Below are 18,858 nucleotides of genomic sequence, written 5' to 3' on the forward strand. Positions count from 1 at the left end.
GGTCACGCACACAACACTCCTACAAGCCGATAAAACCACGAGACATGGGAGGAACCGGTCAGAGCCAGAGACTGCTTTTTAGTCTGCTTTTCAGTCCACACAAGCTCAGATAAAATGACGCGTGGCAGAAAGCCAGATTAGGTGCTTTGTTCTGAAGAAACAAGATACACGTTTGTGCGACCGTTAACATTTTGACAAACAAGTTGTGGAGCGAGCGTGGGGCTTACGGGATGTAATATTTAATAGGATCAAGAGCTAACACCCTCTGACTTAATATTACTGGAACACTGCGCTGTATAACAGGAGCTTAGTCACCTTCCAGGCATTATGGGGTGACAAGAAATAAACACCGCCGACACTTCACAATGAATTACATAATATTTCAAAACAATATAGGAATTGCACTATTGAACCCACAGTAAATTAAGTTTTAATTACATTCAAGACCTAAAATAAGTCTCTGATGTCCCTGGAGTGTGAAGTTTCAGCTCAAAATACCCCACAAATAATGTTTTGTTAAACAAATAATGTTATGTTTTAGTCTTTAAAACTGCCCCTTTTAGCTTTTGGTGACTGTCGCTTTAAATTCAAATGAGATTACACTCACAGCCCTCTTTTCAAAATGATCTTCAGCAGGTATAGCGTGAAAACTCTAATGGCAGGCAGCTGATTCTCACTCAGGGCTGTTTATGCCAATGAGGGAGAGATCGTCACTAATAGGTGGGGCTTTTCATCTCTGATGACACGTACAAAGGGAGAATGTCAATTAAAGTGTTTCTGCAGACAGTTTTAATGATGTTTTTATGTAGAAAAATAGAAGTAATTAATTTTTAGCAACTTTTAGGTGGTTATATTCACACACTGTTGCCGCACAACTGTGTTTAAATCCATTATAAAAGTGATTTTTGCATAATTGGTCCCCTTTAATGTGCATTTTAGGATATTGCACTGAATGAAAAAACTCTGAAATGGAATTGAAATAAAGATTTGCATAATAATTTAATATAGATATGAATATAATAGAATAAATTCATTAATAAATTGCATCAATTCCAAAATACTAACGGCAGCCGTCCGCTGTTGGTGTTTTTGCACCATACCCGCTAAAAATAATGTTAAGCATTATAAATGTGGAGTTTTGGGATGCTCGAATGAACACTGTAGTCTCCATAGACTTACATAGTGTTCTTCTGAGATATTTCTTTGACATTCAGACATTTTTTGACATTTTAGGCCCAATAATACACCCGGCACAATAAGGCACAAGATGTGTATGGCACGATTTGGTGCTATTTTCAGACCAGCGCAGGAGTAATTTTCATGTTTTGTGCCACATTGTTTAAATAGTAAATCCATTTACGCCACTTTTTTCAATTTATTCATGACAATTTGCAACTGTATAGTGTTGTTACAATTATTATCTTTATTTTAAGCATATTTCTATTTGTTTAAATAAAAACAAGTTTAGATTTGTCCACCTGGCGGCTTTTGGAGATGTATGCATTAGGGGTGTCAAAATTAATTGTTTCTTCGGTGCACCGGACACCAGACGCAGACAATTCAGTATCGGTTCAGCAATAATCATAACCGGTTATTATGTACTGACGTCATTTATCTCATATGCGCTGTGTCGCTGTAGCTTACTATGGTGAGGCGAGCGCGAGTATTTACAACGCTCCAACTATTTAAAAACGCAGAAACTTCACAATTCACTGCATGTGTGTTTGCTGGACAGTCTTTCACTGACACTTACAGCAGAAGCCCCTATTTTACTGCGATTGAGAGAATGAAAGTACTCCATTTCTCTCTCTCTCACTGTGGCCCATTTGACCTGCTGCCATGACTTTTCCTCTCCTCTCGGTTGTTACAGAGATACTTCTGGATACAGACACGAGCGCGTGCCTGCAGAGTTTTCTCCACCATGTCTATAATGGATCAGCTGTGATCGCCGCTGCCGTTTATCAGTGTCACTCATCTGTGAAGAGCGTCAAGGCTAATCGCAGCCCTTTCTCTTGAGCGCGTGACCAAGATAAGGTTCAGAGAGCGAGCGGGATATTTATATTTGTTTATTTGCTATAAATGCTTGTGTTGTTTAAAGGTACAGTTTATATATCTGACTGTTTGTATTAAAAGACAAAATTGTATTACAAATAGCATATAAATATATTTATACATTTCAATACAAGAATTGCTGTGCTGTAAAGAAAATATAAAACTGTGTATGGAAAGCATCGTCAATGCACCGTGATGCACAGAGATATCGAATTGAACCGAATCGATGGCATGATAATTGTAACCAAACCGAACCGTGAGACCAGTGCAAGTTCACACCTCTAGTATGCATCACCATATGGGGCATAAGAATAGGGCGTGTGTTTGAATATAACATGGATATAAACACTTCGTTATTATTGTTCATTTATTCTTTGCTGGAAATTAGAACAGAATTTAGAAATAGTTTTGAAACAAATCTTTGCACTTAACAAACAAAATTAATGGATGTCTTCAGTGAAGTGCGTCAACACCGTTTTCTTATCCACAAAAGTAAAGGAGTAAAGTACAGAGTAAAAGTAAAGTGAAAGTAAAGAGGCTGAATGAAGGAGGCACATTCTTTTCCTGGCACTGATGGTCTGTTTAACTGTTTTCTTGCTAGTGAAGCGTTCAGTTTTTCCACTTAAAGTCCACCATGTAAATAGCAAATGTGCCATGCAACTAACTCTTTAAGGGAATGGGAGATAAGACTCTGATTGGTTTAATGCACATTATTCTCAAAACACAACCATAACTCCTTAAGAGAATACGCACAACCCTGTTAGACCATGCACCAGGGCGCAGACCCTATTTTTACATCCTTAAAACAGAAAAAGTGGATTCGGACATGCTCTTAATGCTTTTGCGCCATGCGCTTAAGACTTTGAGCTTAGATCGTTAAAATAGAGCCTTTAATCTTATTTGAATTTAAAGCGACAGTCACAAAAATGGCACAATTAGGATCAAAGCCTAAAAGGGTAAGTTCCAAAGAGTTATAAAACATTATTTGTGGAGTATATTAAGCTGAAACTTCACAATCACACTAGGGGGACATCAGAGACATATTTTACATCTTGTAAAGGGGGGATGATAGGCCCCCTTTGAAGCAGTTTGATACTGGATGTCCCACTGTGTAAACAAAACATACATTGACACAGGATTGAGGATTTCTTGAGTAAATTTACAAGCTTTTCAAATGGATCAATTTTGTAATCCCTCCAAAAAGACCCAAAATAATGCAGAGCAAGAATTCACATTTATGTTAAACAGGATGAGTCATTCAAAGGCATGAAATGAATAAAAAAAAAGCAAAAACGTGGTCATGTGGGTCTAATACTATGAAAGGAATTTGATGTAAGAGCTTTAGAAACCAACAGTGCACTTAATCTGCTGATAATTTGCAGAAACATCAAAAAGCAGCTGAGCACTTGCTGTAGATTTACAGCACACAGACGGCCTCAAGACCACGGGGGTCCGCACTTTCTGTTCACCCTTTCACTAAATTCCACCAAAACTGAAATCAGTTCTCCCTAAATGTGTGATTTTGCACCCAATATTGAAAGCATTTAGCAAATGCTTAATAAGGATTAAAGGATTGATTCACCCAAAAACGAACATCATTTTCACATCATTTACTTGCTTCCACGTTGTTCCAACATCAGATTATTTCCCTAATGTACGCTAGAAATGACACAGAGGTGAATAAATACTGGGGCGGCCTAATTATGGTTACTTTAAATCATTGCTCTCAAATGTAATTAAATGAAAACAATGTCGTCTGAGAGCGTGCAAACACTGCTCCCAGATTTAACCAGTTAACGTGGGCTGCTTAAGGACGTGTTATGATTATACGTGTAATCTTGTGGCAGGAGCTCAGAGAACCACGGCCCAAAAGAATGTCTGGATTTGCCACAAATCTGGCACAACTGTGTCTAGACGAGACGCACTGCACTGAGTGTTGGAGTACGAAGTGTAACTGTGAGAAGTGTGAGTTTGAGTGCTTAAAAGGATTATTTATGACATTTATGCACCGGAAAACCTGATAAGTTAACTCAAACTGTTTGAGGAAATCGATTGATAAAACATTTAGAGTATTAATAACTTAAATATTTTGAGTTCAGTCATCAAATTGCTATGATTTCAGTTAATACAATGAACCCAGCAGGCACAGGATGTCAATATGATGCCAGATTGACGTTGTACCCCAACATCGTGGGGACGTGGCATTTTGTTTAAAAATGAAAACTGAGTTGACTTCAGAACCCAACGTCAGGCCGACATCAATGTCCAACCTAAAATAAACCAAATATCAACATCTAATGATGTTACAGCTTGACATTGTGTGGACGTTACCACAATGACGTCTATATGACGTTGGATTTTGGTTGCCATACCTCACGAATAAATGTCAGTATTTGCCACCAATATGACGTTGATTTAAGATGTCTCGATGTTGGATTTTGGTCACTTTCCAACCTAAAAATCTATCTAAAATCAACCAAATATCAACGCCACTGGACGTCGTTGTTGGATGTCAAAATAACATTGACTTTAGACGCTGGCTAGACATTGAATTTTGGTCACCTTACGTCAAGACTTAAATCTAACCTAATATTAATGTCTTATGACGTTGTGTGCCTGCTGGGAAATAAGTCCAAACAACTATATAGCTACTGTAATAGTTTGGTATTGCTTCTAGCATTAGAGTTCAAAAAAATTAAGTAATTAATTCATAACTCATTTGTTTGCTTAATATAATCAGGTTATGAGTTACCATAATAAGTCAAAATTCATTTAGTTATTTGCACTGTTGGGTTTTAAAGTATGCTCATTTGACAATAGTGTCCATTAAGCCTTTTGAAAATGAAGCAGATAGCCTATAGTTTTAATACACTTCAGCTAAAGACAATGAAGCTTTGTGTAAATGTTTAATAGTGGATATCTGACCTGTCGTGTTGGGGTTTACAGACATACTGCTACTAATGTTTATTAATGTAGAGTTAATGCTTAACAGATAATGAATTCACTATTGGCTAATGCTTAATTAATGGTTCATAGTGTGTAGTTATTATAAAGTGTTACCACGTTTCCTTGTAACAAAAATCTTTTGCGACATTTAAAATGTCTTAACTGTCATTTTATATCAGTTTATGTGTCCTTGCTAAATAAAACAACAAATTTTTTCCATTTTGTCATTTCAATTTCTCCAATTTCGTCATAACAATTTCGCCATAACTACACTCTTTCAAAGTATTGCAAGTGTAAAAAAAAATGAGTGGAGTTTGCATATAAATATACACATGTTAGTTGGGTATGTTCTAACAAAGCAACAAATAAACTTAAAAAAAATTGCATAGTAACTCAAAAGCATCATGACGGTGAGTTTGCTATTATTACTATTTTTTTTAATATAGGCTGTTAAATTTACTGATCACAAAAAATAATATCACACTATTCCTCATCCATCTTTTATAAATGAATCTGTCCTCTATATAACTATATTTCACTCAATGGTTTATTATTAAAAATGCATGAAAGCCTGGTTTACCAATAATAAATAAATCTTTCAAATGAAAACAGTAGTGCAGATTTGACACTAGCGATTATAATTCCAGCTACTAAACTCAAACACACCTCTGAATGTTGCATAAAAGCTTGAGCAAACATTACTCATGATCCAGACAAAGAAAAAGAAACACTGTGAGTGAATATGCATGATAAAATACTATGCAGGCGAGCTTTAATTGAATATCCAATTAATGTAGTCCCATTTTATCAACATTTACTCTATATAGATCAAATAAGTACACAAGCTGTTCTTCTGCCCATTAGAAAGTAAATGTGTGCAATATTATCCTTACCGCGGTAGACAGTCTGGATGCAAGGGTCATCTCCAAGTTCCCTTTCAGGCCCAGGAGAGCAGGCACCAGAATAAAGACTTCAGTCACCTCTGTGAACACTGTCCAGTGCTGTTGAGAAAGAGAAACGTGTTTTAGTGTCTAAACATTACAGCCAAATTACACTTAGAGATCTTCTGCAGGCCATACTGGAACTAAAGACTGATTTTTTTTTCATGAGATCTGTTTGATGGCATTGCATTTGATCATGAGCTGCAATTCAATAGGCTTAATTAAAGGAAAATTGACCAGTCTAGTCTACTCTGAAGTCACATATACCAGAATGTTGTGTTTAATTACTTTTTTCTGAGCAAAAATATGACTATCACTTTTCTGCCATAAGACACCAACAAAAATCAGGGTTTTTGCAAGTTTCAAGTAAAACTGAAGACTTTTTAAGACCATTACAAATAAAAATTTCATAATAAAATAAACCATATTGGTTAATAAGGTAAATAAGTTTCACTTTTGTTAAATGTTTTTTTTTTTAGATTGATTGTTGGTTGTACCGATTAAGTAGCTTTACATGGACAATGAAAAATGAAGACCTGTTCAATATTATTTAAGATCTACAAAACCATATTTCAGTGATTTTAAGACTTTTTAAGACCATTACAAATACCATTTCATAATAAAATAATCCATATTGGTTAATAAATTTCACTTTTGTTAAATGTTTTTTTTAGATTGATTGTTGGTTGTACTGATTAAGTAGCTTTACAAAGAATCATGAAGACCTGTTTAATATTATTTAAGATCTACAAAACCATATTTCAGTGATTTTAAGACTTTTTAAGATTACGTGGACTCTTTAGTCAAAAGCAACTTACAATTGAGGAGGCATTCAGGGATTCAACAAAAAGGCAATACACACAAGAAGTGCTGATTATACAAAGGAACTGTTTGTGCTTGGAGAATTAAAGAGAATTAAAGAGTTAGAGTAAGGAGGCAGGAGTTTTTAGAGAGAAAAGTGTTTCTACGGGTGGTTTGTCAAGCCCACTCACCTGTGTGAGGCACACTTTATAAATGTACAATGTTTTGTTTTGTTTTTTAGAGATATAGACTGATTGTAAATGTGCAAAAACCGGTGCAAGTGTCAGTTAAAGTGAACGTGAGATGAAAGAGTGTTCTACAGGTGGTTTGTCAAGCCCACTCAACTGTGTGAGGCACACTTTATAAATGTACAATGTTTTGTTTTGTTTTTTAGAGATATAGACTGATTGTAAATGTGCAAAAACTGGTGCAAGTGTCAGTTAAAGTGACGGTGAGATGAAAGAGTGTTCTACAGGTGGTTTGCCAAGCCGCACTCAGAATTACATAATGTTTTGAGGTTGTCGTGTGGTGTGGTGGGAAGTGAAGAATAATTGTCATTTGAATGATACTAAATGTTAATAACTAAATGTTATTTAGAGTAACAATAGAAGGCACAAAATTCATTTGGAGACAATAAAAAAAATCTATTTACAGATTACAGTGCTGCACTAAAATACTATCATCATATGTTCCCCCCAGGTTTTTCCTTCAAACTACAAGGTTTTACACACTTGCCTTGTTCTTAAACATATAAGTTTAACAACATAAAATATAATACAATTTAACATGAACACTTAGGGCAACATGGTGTCTAAATGGTTAGCACTGTCTCACAGCAAGATCACTGGTTTGAGTCCTGGCTGGATCACTTGGCATTTCTGTGTGGAGTTTGTATGTTCTCCCCGTTATTGTGTGGGTTTCCTCCAGGTGCTCCGGTTTCCCCCACAGTCCATTCAGTGTAAGTGAATTGGCTTAACAAAGGTAAACAAAAATTGGCTTAGTGTACGAGTGTGTGTAAATGCGAGAATGTATAGGTGTTTCCCAGTACTGGGTTTCAGCTGGAAGAGCATCTACTGCGTAAAACATATTCCAGAATAGTTAGCGGTTCATTCCGCTGTGGCAATCCCTAATAAATAGGGGACTAAGCCAAAGGAAAAGGAATAAATGAATGAATGATCTCTTATTCTTTTAGATATTTTAAGGGCAGGTCAGAATACGAATTATATTTAATATTTACATAAAAATGGAGCATTATTTCACCCATATTTTGACATTTTACTGAATTATTTTGAAATATTTGCATTTAATATGTTTACTATAAAAAAGGGGGCATCACAGTGGTGCAGTGGGTAGCATGATCACCTCACAGCAAGAAGGTCGCTGGATCGAGCTTGAGGGATGCCTCATTTTTGACTCTCAATCAGAATGAAAGGACTAACTTGAGAGTAATAAATCCTCCTGCATGTTAAATAAGCACCAAAATAACTGAATACTGCTCCTTTTACAACAAACCTTTCTACACTTCCAAGAGGAAAACCAGTGATAGCAGTGACCTTATCTTCTGCCAATATTAAACTCAGGCCAATTTAAGGTCTATTGACGACTTCGTCCATTTGATTCTCTTCCAAGCGTCTGACATGAGACGGCTAATGTTGATGACTCTGGTAACTGGCAGGCGTTTTTTTTTTCCATTAGGCTGCAGTGCCTTAGATGCATTGCAGCAGCGAGCAGTATAGATCAATACGTAGAAAGAGTGCTTATCTTTAGGGCCATTTCCAATGGTGCACAGCAATTACAGGCCTGACACTGACTAGCTAAATCAATTCGAGCATCTTGTCAGCACATAAAGATAGTGAGAAAGCACGGCGGGCACTGCTAACATGAAGTTCGAGAAAAAGCGAAAGGTAAACATAAGACAACAAATCTACAAATAGCAGCAAGAAGCACTAGTTGAAGAGTTCGAGCGGTGCAGCTTCTAATGGGTGGGTTTTAATGGCCGCTTCTTTTTCCTTGAGCCTTTGGCAGTGCAGGGGCCACTTTTTAAAAAAGGACGAACATCAATTGGGAGCTGGCGCTCAGCCACTTTGTGTTCAGTTCCCTTTGACTGAACCTCCTCTACTCTGTCTATCTCCCTCCCCCAGTACGATGTTGTCTTCAGGGGAACAGCGTAGTCCTGGCCAGTGCTTCCATGTGCCTCCATGAGTTCTGCGAACTTGACGCACAGCAGTGCAGGCATGCAACCGGAGGGGGGTCTCGGATTGCAGGATTGTGTAATGTTGGCTGGCAACGCTCCTCAGTTCCAGCACCTTGGTCTCCAAGGCTCAGCGTATAAGGTCACAGAGGAATTCTGAAGACACTCTACCAACCTGGGTTGTGTTTAACACCGGTAAACCTGCAGTCATTTATGTGCATGCTAAAATATGCCTTATATTGTTGCAAGTACACAATATTACAGCATTAAAAATAAAGAATAACATTTTAAAAACTTTACAAATAGAGGAGTGGGGTTGCCTCAATGTAAAAGAAGAACTTTTTTTGTTCACCCCAGAGAACTTTTCATTCTCAAAAAATTCTCAAAAAAATGTTGTATAACCCACCAGTCCTACTGCACCCAACCCGGTCTGAACTGGGATCGAACCGGCGATTCTTTGCATGCGAGTCAGTTGCTTTAACAAGAAGGCTAAAGACCATGGCCTCTAGTGTCCGTTACACTCACCCCTAAACCTTACTCCCATCCCGGACGAGCGCCCACATGTAACCCACCAGTCCTATTGCACCCAACCCGCTCTGAGCTGGGATCGAACTGGAGATTCTTTGTATGTGAATCGGTTGCCCCTAAACCTTACTCCCATCCCGGTCCCGGACGAGCCCCCACATGTAAACCACCAGTCCTACTGCACCCAACCCGCGCACAACTTACATTCAGTTTTTTTTTAAATCTTAAGAAATCCTTTTCACAAAAAACCTTGAAATGTTCCATTGGTGTAACCCGTTATCAGATGAAGAACCATAAATGGTAGCTTCATTCACCCTGTAACATAAAAAGTATGTTGTTTAGGTCTTTCAAAGTCTTGTAACAACCCCCAATTTCACTACAAGGTTTTTGCAATGAGTATTTCAATGACTGCATTATAAAGGCTTTAAGGCTCTTAAATGAACAGCAATGAAGGGAGTATATGACATTTTCTTCAGTAAAACACACAAAGATATTTTGAAGGAAACTGGAACAGCAGAACCAGACCTATTTAGTCAAAGTTTATAGTCTTAGTGACACTACAATATCAAATAATCTCTTATCTTTGCATGACACATTGACATAACAGTACAGAATGGCTCTTTTGGCATTATCTTGAAAATTGTAAAACTCATAGGGTCAAGGAAGGTCTCAGTTTTTTACGTTTTCTAAGTGGTAATATACATGTATCACGATAAGTGTTAGGTAAGTTACTTTAAAAAAGTAATAGATTACAAGTTACTGATTACTACTGCAAAATTGTAATTTGATTACACTACTAATTACTTCATGTCAAAAGTAATCAGACTACTAATTACTTTAAAGTTACTTTTAAAACATATAAAAATACAAAACAAACTTTAACATTCACTGAAAAACATTGGGTTTAACGCAGCAGCTTGACAAATTCAAAAGATTTAAAGAAATAACTTTAAATCTTTAAGTTTAAGTTAATCTCGACATTCACTTAATCTTCACTTGTTTCAAACCTGTTTGAAATACTGCACAAAAATCCAATTTAGTCTGTTTAGGTTGAGTTGGACCACTGTGTTTTTAGCCACCGATATCCTCCTTGGTGACAAGTATTGTCATAGAATATTTTCTGTTTAAGTGCTTAAACAAGTTTGTGAGTTAAAAGCCGTCGAATGTTCTTTAGAGACTAGACTTAGACTGCAGACTTGTTTTTATGCCCAATAAAGTCAAAGAAAAGTCTGTATTTCTACTTAAAGCAAGAGCTTTCATCAACTGCTATTTCTAGCAATTTAAAAGCGAAAGCGAATTTAAAAGTGAATGCTCATTAACTGACGTTGCAGCAAATAACGTGAAAAAAACAAAAACAATTATTGTTTTTCAAAAATCTATATTTGTAATGTATGTAACACGATTACACTATCTTTAGTAACTGTAATCGAATTACACAAATTTAAAATGATAAATATGATAATAATATGGCAATATTATGGCATAATTAAATTTTCCATATTTGTTGTGGGCTGCAGGCTTTACGTTTTAATCTGTCAAGAGTATTTAGCAATTCATTTAGTTTTACATTTAGAGCGGATTTTCTTTATTATAGCAGTCATAGTGATTTTATAGTAGCCAGTTTCTTAATCGGTGTAAAGTATAACTGGACGTTTAAATTAATTTTGCATCACAAAAGCATTTTGATATTGGTAAAGGTGTCTGCAACTTTTGTGAAGCATCAAATCACCTTCATATTAACTGTCGAAACATGTTCATGACTGCATAAATGTATTGTTCCTTAAAAAAAAAGTTGCATATTGTGCATGTCTACTATCATACACAAAGTGTACTAAAGCGATTGTACTGTATCTAAAAAGTTCATATCAATACATTTTCTCTTTAAACCACCAGGTGGCAGTCTTTGTACTTTTATTCCGGAGTGCAGATTGCATAAGTTTTAATAATATATATTTTTAACTATATATATATATATATATACAGTGAGGTCAATAAGTATTTGATCACCCTGTGATTTTTCAATATCTCCTACTTAGAAATCATGGAGGGGTCTAGAATTTTCACCATAGGTGCATTTCTGCTTTCAGAGACAGAATCTAAAAATAAAAATCCAGAAATCACGTTGATTTTTTAGTATGATTTTTTAGCAATTTATTTGTAAATTACTGTGTCAAATAAGTATTGATCAAATACTTATTGACCTCACTGTATGTATATATATATATATATATATATATATATATATAAAATATATATATATATATATATATATATATATATATATATATATATATATATATATATATATATATATATATATATATATATATATATATATATATATATATATATGTTTATAAAACTACTACTGTAAGAAAATATCAGCATTCGGTACATACTTTGAGTATTATCTTTGGTTGAACTGACCTGATCTAATCCTGTTAATATGAAATAAGCTGCTGCTCCCGAGCAGGTTTGAGCTACCAGAACTGTTGCTATGACAACAAATCTCAGATGAGTTTTGCAGAGTTTTGAAGAATCGTGTCAAATCGTCAATATCCAAATCCAGCTAACCGAGTAATCCAGGTAGGAAGAACCGACCCCAGGACATGACAACCCTTACCCTAAATCCTAAGTACTATTGACTAAGACTAGCTTTAACAATACATCTAAACAATCCCATTTATAATAATCCCAAGAAATCAGATTATTTAAGTGTCATTAGTTTGATGTTTGAGACTCCAGAAGAGAAAGGAGGCACAATTTTGGCACCTGCTTCCCCCACCACAATCACTCCACAGGAAGTCTGGCACAAATTTGATATCATTTTCAGCATCATCAAACTACGCAAAGGTTTACTATGAGATCTCAGCTCATGAACAGGAAGGCTTGTACTACTCAGCCTACATCCAATACAGTCAGAATGAGATGACGCTGGATGTGGTAAACCCCAACTGGCTTCCTTCAGGCCTTAATGTTTAGTCTGTTGTCCTTGTGGTAAAAATAGTTTAACACACATTCAGATTTAAGCACAAACAGGACTGACTAGAGCTTTTCTAGCACAATACATTCCACATCATCAGAGTATAAGCAAAAAAAAAAAAAAAAAAACACCAATCTAGCTGCAAAACAAGTTTACATTCTGAATAAGACTACAAATGTCTGCAAACTCATGGCGTCTAGAATGAATACGGTAATAGCGCACACAATTGGTTATAAAATCCACAGGTCTACACCCTTTCCTCAGAAAACAACAAGTAATAAACAATCGCTCTTTCAGCATTTCAAATACATGATTTCTATCTTTTGCTTAGCTAAGGAATTGAGGCAAGTATGAAACCCCCTTCTGAAAATCCCATGTGGTTAACCATTTTTACATCTTCTCAAAGTGATGTCTATCTGTAAACTAGTGCGGTTTCCATAGGTAGGTAGTGGAGATTACTCATCTAAGTAACACTGTGGAATTATATTTTGAGCAGCCAGTAGTGTTTAACTAAACTATTTAAAAAAAAACAATCAGCTAAATGCGCCACTATAACTATTGCAAGGAAACGGCATCAAGGGATAAAGATCTTTAACACTTATTGATGTTACTCAGCTTCATCTTCCAAAATACTTCCTCTTCAAAACCAGTTCTTCTACTTTGAATCAAAAATACATTGCACAATGTGGCGTATATGGATTTAAAGTGGACACAGCTGACTTTATACTTTATTAGACTGACCTTAAAAAATATACAGCCTGTCAGCAGGGATGTGCTCCTTATTTTTAAACCCGCCGACTGTAAAAACACACACATGCAGGACTGTACTGCATCGAGTGGTTTGGAAATAAACATAGCTACATAAATATATGATAAAATGTGCTTCTTTGATGACATATTAAATGACTATAGTTAAGCACTGCCTCAAGAATACTGCTTAATAGTCATTTAAAAAGTTTGCCAGTATGCTTTAAACTGCTAGATTTTATTCATTTGTCAACAAAGACTTATTCTTTTACATGTATATGTTTTAATAAGTGCGGGTTAATTTTTTTAATATAAATAATTGTTTTGCTAAAATGACTAAATGCATTTTATGATATATTATTTTTCACAAAAAGTTGCATTTAATATGCTACATATCTACAGTTGAAGTCAGAGTTAATAGCCCCCCTTTGAATTTTGTTTTCTTTTTTAAATATTCCCCAAATTATGTTTAACAGAGCAAGGAAATTTTCACAGCATGTCTGATAATATTTTTTCTTCTGGAGAAAGTCTTATTTTTTTATTTCGGCTAGAATACAATCAGTTTTTAATTTTTTCAAAATCATTTTAAGGTCAATATTATTAGCCCCTTTAAGCTATATATTTTTTCGATATTGTAAAACAATGGTTTGTTCTGTAGACTAACTTGCCAAATTACCCTAACCTGCCTAGTTAACCTAATTAAGCCTTTAAATGTCAGTTTAAACTGTATAGAAGTGTCTTGAAAAATATGTAGTAAAATATTATTTACTGTCATCATGGCAAAGATAAAATAAAACAGTAGAAATGAGTTATTAAAACTATTATGTTTAGAAATGTGCTGAAAAAAATCTTCTCTCCGTTAAAAAGAAATTGAGGAAAAAAATAAACAGGGGGGCTAATAATTCTTACTTTAACTATATGTATATACACACACATATATACATACCAACACACACACATATTTAAAATGTAAGCATTATAATTATATATTTTAACACTATAATTAATTATTAGAATATTTTATATACTATACAGTTTATCATTAGCAGGTAATAAATGAAATATTAATAATCAATATAAATAATATGATGTAAATAATTTATCTAATATTTTAAAAGGTTTGAAGTCGAAGAACAAAAGTGTAAATATCAGGCGTGTAAATGTAAATAAAAGTGTAAATATCAGGGACTAAGCCGAAGGAAAATGTATGAATGTATTTCATATTTACTTATCTTATTATTATTGTTGTTATTTTTTTTTTATATCCAGAATTCAATAATTATGCCAACCCGATGGTTTGTGCCTTCTCCGTGGCCCTGACTGTGACCTCATTGACTGGCGGAACCTAATTCACCTATTTAAGCCTTTAAATATCACTTTAAGCTGTATAGAAGTGTCTTGAAAAATATCTAGTCAAATATTATTTACTGTCATCATGGCAAAGATAAAATAAATCAGTTATTAGAAATGAGTTGTTAAAACTATTATGCTTAGAAATGTGTTGAAGAAATCTTCTCTTCGTAAATCAGAAATTGGTGAAAAAAATAAACGGTGGGCTAATAATTCAGGGGGTTTAATAATTCTGACTTTGACTGTGTATAAAATCACTAAAATGCTCAAGTGATTCAGTGGCAGTCTATCAATAGAGCCCATTTAGTTCTCAACATTTGTTCAATTATTTATACGCCTTACATGTCCATTGCTTGAAAAACAACTCCATGACACTCTTCCACATGCTGTTAGGGGCAAGGGAAACCCTTAGCACAGGGCAGCACGTGCTCACTGCTTATTTGGAAAGAAACTGTTATGTGAACATCTAACGCAGGACATGCTCTGCTGATCTTTAACACCAAACAACATATTTGACTTATGGCTTTCTGTCAATGGCATCACAAGCATGCAAAACCACAGAGTGAGTTTTACTAGTGCATTCTGATATTTGCTTTGACTTTCTTTAATCTCTTTGGATAAAAATTAATCTTGGTCACACTTTATTTTAAGCCACAATTCTTGCTATTAAAAAAACATTAAAAGCTCAGTAAACTCCTACTTTGCTGCTTATTAATAGTTATTAAGCTAGTAATTAACTGGGTATTAGGTAGGATTGAGTATCTGGAATAAAACTATGCAGACTATGTAGTTTATAAGTACTAATAAACAGCCAATGTATTAATAATAATAAAGAGATAATAAACCACTACACTGTAAAACCCAACAGTCAATTTTATCAAACGAAATGAGTGTAGTTAACTCAAACTTTACTGAAAGTTAATACTACTCATTTGAAAAGAGTTTTGAACTCAGTGTTTAAGGTAATGAGTTAATTAAACACCTCATTACTTAAACCATTTGAGTTCAACTAATCTAGATGAGTACTGTGAACTTACACCATTTAAGTTGGTTGCAATCGCTTTCCTCAAACGGTTTGAGTTGTCTTAACTTATCGGGTTTTACAGTACTCGGTTTGAGTTCTCTTTATTTATTGGGATTTTCTGTGCTCAAATTACTTTGTTTACTCAAATGGATTAAGTTTACAGTACTCATTACGCATTAATTTTTGAACTTAAATGGTTTGTTGCAATCGGTTACCTCAAATGGTTTGAGTTACCTTAACTTTCTGGGTTTTACAGTGTACTTAATAGTGAGAGTTGGTATTTAAATTAAAGTGTAATCATTATCTTTTTAATTCTTTGCTATTGTTTCAATGATTAATTTACCCTTAATATGACACCAAACTCCAGGAAATTGAGTTTTACTCACCTGAACAATATCTAGTACCATGCCAGCTGCAACCGTCCCAAACCCTGCCAGCAGGAAAGGGATCAAAACCTGGAGTCCAATAGAGAAGGACGTTTCCTTAAGTGGAGCCGGCGGCACCGGGCTTTGGTCCGTACTAGTGTCATCACTCTCATTGCTTTGGCTGGCGTTCTCCAGGAGCGCGTCCTCTTCCCTCTGGCCTTTCGCGTTGGCCCGACAGTCAAGGACCACCATGTCCGGACGCTCATTCTCCTGATCACCCCGGTCCGGCAAGGAGGTCACCTCTGTGAGTTCGTACTCCCCGGGGGTCTGGGGCACCTCCTCCGGGTTGTCTGGTAGTATAACCGGATGGACCGACCCGTTGGAGTGGTGGTATGCTGGCGGCACCCCCTCCTTCTTCATCTCTATCCTTTCCGTCCCGGTGGACATGTCGGACAGTTTGTCTTGATCTTTCAACCAGAGTACCATGCGGAGGCCTTAGGATGTAAAGTGTCAATTAAGAAGAAATGAGCAAGCTAGAGGGTCTTACTTGAGTTTAGATCAGCCTGACCTCTGGAGATAGTTTATCCCATTAAAGACGGCTGGTGCTGATGAATGAGTCTAGAGGTCGAGGAAGAGAGGCAGGTGCGTTCCCCGTCTCCAGGCTTGTGTAAGATCCTGCCTGAACTTGGGTAGCACTTGAATTATGTTCCCCATTCAAAGCTAATTTCCCTTTAAGACATAACAACAGAAAGTCACATGTTAGGAGAACATCCAAGTTGAGTTAATCTTCACAAAAGGTGCAAAGATGATGTCTGGATTTGAAAAGGAGTCCTAACGAACATCCATGGCTGGACTCTCGAAGGCACTCGGCTAAAACTTTCCAACCAGCTCTGGGCAGCTGGAAAGCTGGAGGCGTCTCACTTTACACCACGTGGTGAATTGGTTTTTGAAATGTATTTAAAGGTCTCTGGGGCCAGGGTACTGTTACACACACTGAAATGTCTGAGGCTGATAAGCTTGGCTTGTCACTTAGCAAAAGAAATTACATTTATTACAATTAATATGATAAAAAAAATTATATGATTAAAAAAATCTACTTTCATCAGTTTTAAGTGTCTTCCTGCACTCTTTCAGATAGATATACTTAATATATCAACTATCAAGACTGAAAAGTTAAGTTTAATTGCTAAACAAAACGATAAGTTATATTTGTACATGAACATCTTTCAAGTTCTCAAGAACAGCTCTCAGTGAAATCAAGTTTAAAGCTTTAAAAAAAAAGTTCAATTGTCAAATAAGAAGTTATGATGAGAGAAGAGATGCATCTTCGTTATGACCACTCACTTTGCGCCTGACGTACAAACTTGTGAACCGGCTATGACGTGATATACTTTAAAAAATGACGGAACTTTCTGGGCGATTCTTTAAAAGAAACAAGCACCCAGAAACGGCTTTTCAGTACGACAGAAGGAAGAGAGGATACGAGCCAACAACAATTTGCTCATTACCTCGGCACTGAAACAAAATCCCTACTTAGTAGTCCGATCAAATCCAACGCTGCATGGGACGACGTAAATTAACACGGCTCGGTGCTGCTTCGGTTCGCATCAACACCTCTCTCGTGTACCCCTCAGTAGATGAACTTTATTCCATTAATATAGCACTAAAGTAAAACTTCATCCCAACTGGAGCAAAGTAGGGAAAACCACATTTTTCCAGGGCAAATCAGCACAAACTTGTGTAACAGCATCCGGCACTTTGGAAGCCAAAGGTTCTGTCGAGCACTTATGTTTTCTAAAGCAAACCCCCATTTTGGATCTATACAGTTTCTTGAGGTGATTTGGTTTCGTCAGAGATCAATAAAGGTCTATATGTACTTAAAATAATAATACATCTATGTGTTTAGATGTTTTTTTTTCTAAAGTAGAATAAAGTTGTAACTGTTCTCCAGTGACGTTTTGTTGTAAATCTTCTCAAAAATGTTTTAAAATATAAAATACTTTCGTACAAACACAACTGTCCGTTAGCCCATGCATTAATCACGTGTCATTTATGACTTTGCAAGCACATCATTGGAATAACGTTAGATCGTAAATCACCAATGGAGCCAAATAAATGCTGTATGTAATTAAACAGATTTATTTGTCATATCAGATAACAGAGCAGCATTAAAAGCCCAGGTAAATCAATCACCGCTGGCGCCTACCTTGAGAAGAAGACAAGTGAAATGTTCAATGCGGACCTGCTGTCATTCTCCTGTCATCCAGGCGGATCTCGTGCCCTTATCTATGGTTATGGAGCCAGATTAATCAGTAACCTCTCGGCTGAGGCTGTCAACTCCGATCAGTTACATTGTTCCATTTGACACGCGCTCGATCCTGCGCATCTATATGACAGGAGGAAGTCACTAGGCGGGCAACGCTGACGAAAATTACAAAACCTACTATGGTAAACACTATGCTTATGAATATCCGAAGAGGTCGCGCCGGCGTTGCTTGGTAACCATTCTGGAGCGTCCAGTCACGCAAAGTGATTAATATTCATGATTCCACAGATCTCGCTTAGCGGGATTCGTCACTGCGCGAACTGACTAGCGCGGAGTCTTCATCTCAGCCAATCAGAGCGCTGAGCGTCATGGCATGTAATTAACATTCATGAGATCAGCCTTTCTCATAGTAGCCCAAGAATAGCGGGCTTCTTGTGTGTTAATGTGTGTTAATTTACAAAACTCAGGCAGCGCATTTGATTTTAGTTTAGTTTAACAATGTCCCTGGATAATGATTGAATCTAAGTGTGTTTGTCCTCCTTAAACTGCTTCCGTAAGCTGTAGTATATTTACTGCACCCAGTGCACCCATATTAATATGGTAATGTTACTGCTATTGTATTTAATTGACGGAAATAAACATATAGACATAAACATTTTTTTTTGTG

General features: G+C 36.1%; 1 protein-coding gene across 2 annotated transcripts in view; it reads right to left on the reverse strand.

Annotated features, from left to right (window-relative positions):
- Positions 1–18,296, reverse strand: part of slc41a1 (solute carrier family 41 member 1) — a 45,068-nt gene extending 26,772 nt beyond the window's left edge. Inside the window, exons 1-4 of one of the 2 annotated variants that reach the window (XM_056467755.1) lie at positions 18,132–18,296; positions 16,494–16,654; positions 15,947–16,419; positions 5,892–5,999 (exon numbers count right to left, since the gene is read on the reverse strand). In XM_056467755.1, coding sequence (XP_056323730.1) covers positions 5,892–5,999; positions 15,947–16,411 — 573 coding nt within the window. In that variant the 5' untranslated portion in view covers positions 16,412–16,419; positions 16,494–16,654; positions 18,132–18,296. Of the gene's footprint in view, positions 1–5,891; positions 6,000–15,946; positions 16,655–18,131 lie in introns of both variants that reach the window. The other variant, XM_056467754.1, reaches the window with a different exon arrangement.
- Between the last annotated feature and the right edge of the window lie 562 nt (positions 18,297–18,858).

This window comes from Danio aesculapii, chromosome 11 (assembly GCF_903798145.1).
Source record: "Danio aesculapii chromosome 11, fDanAes4.1, whole genome shotgun sequence".
Taxonomy (NCBI): domain Eukaryota; kingdom Metazoa; phylum Chordata; class Actinopteri; order Cypriniformes; family Danionidae; genus Danio; species Danio aesculapii.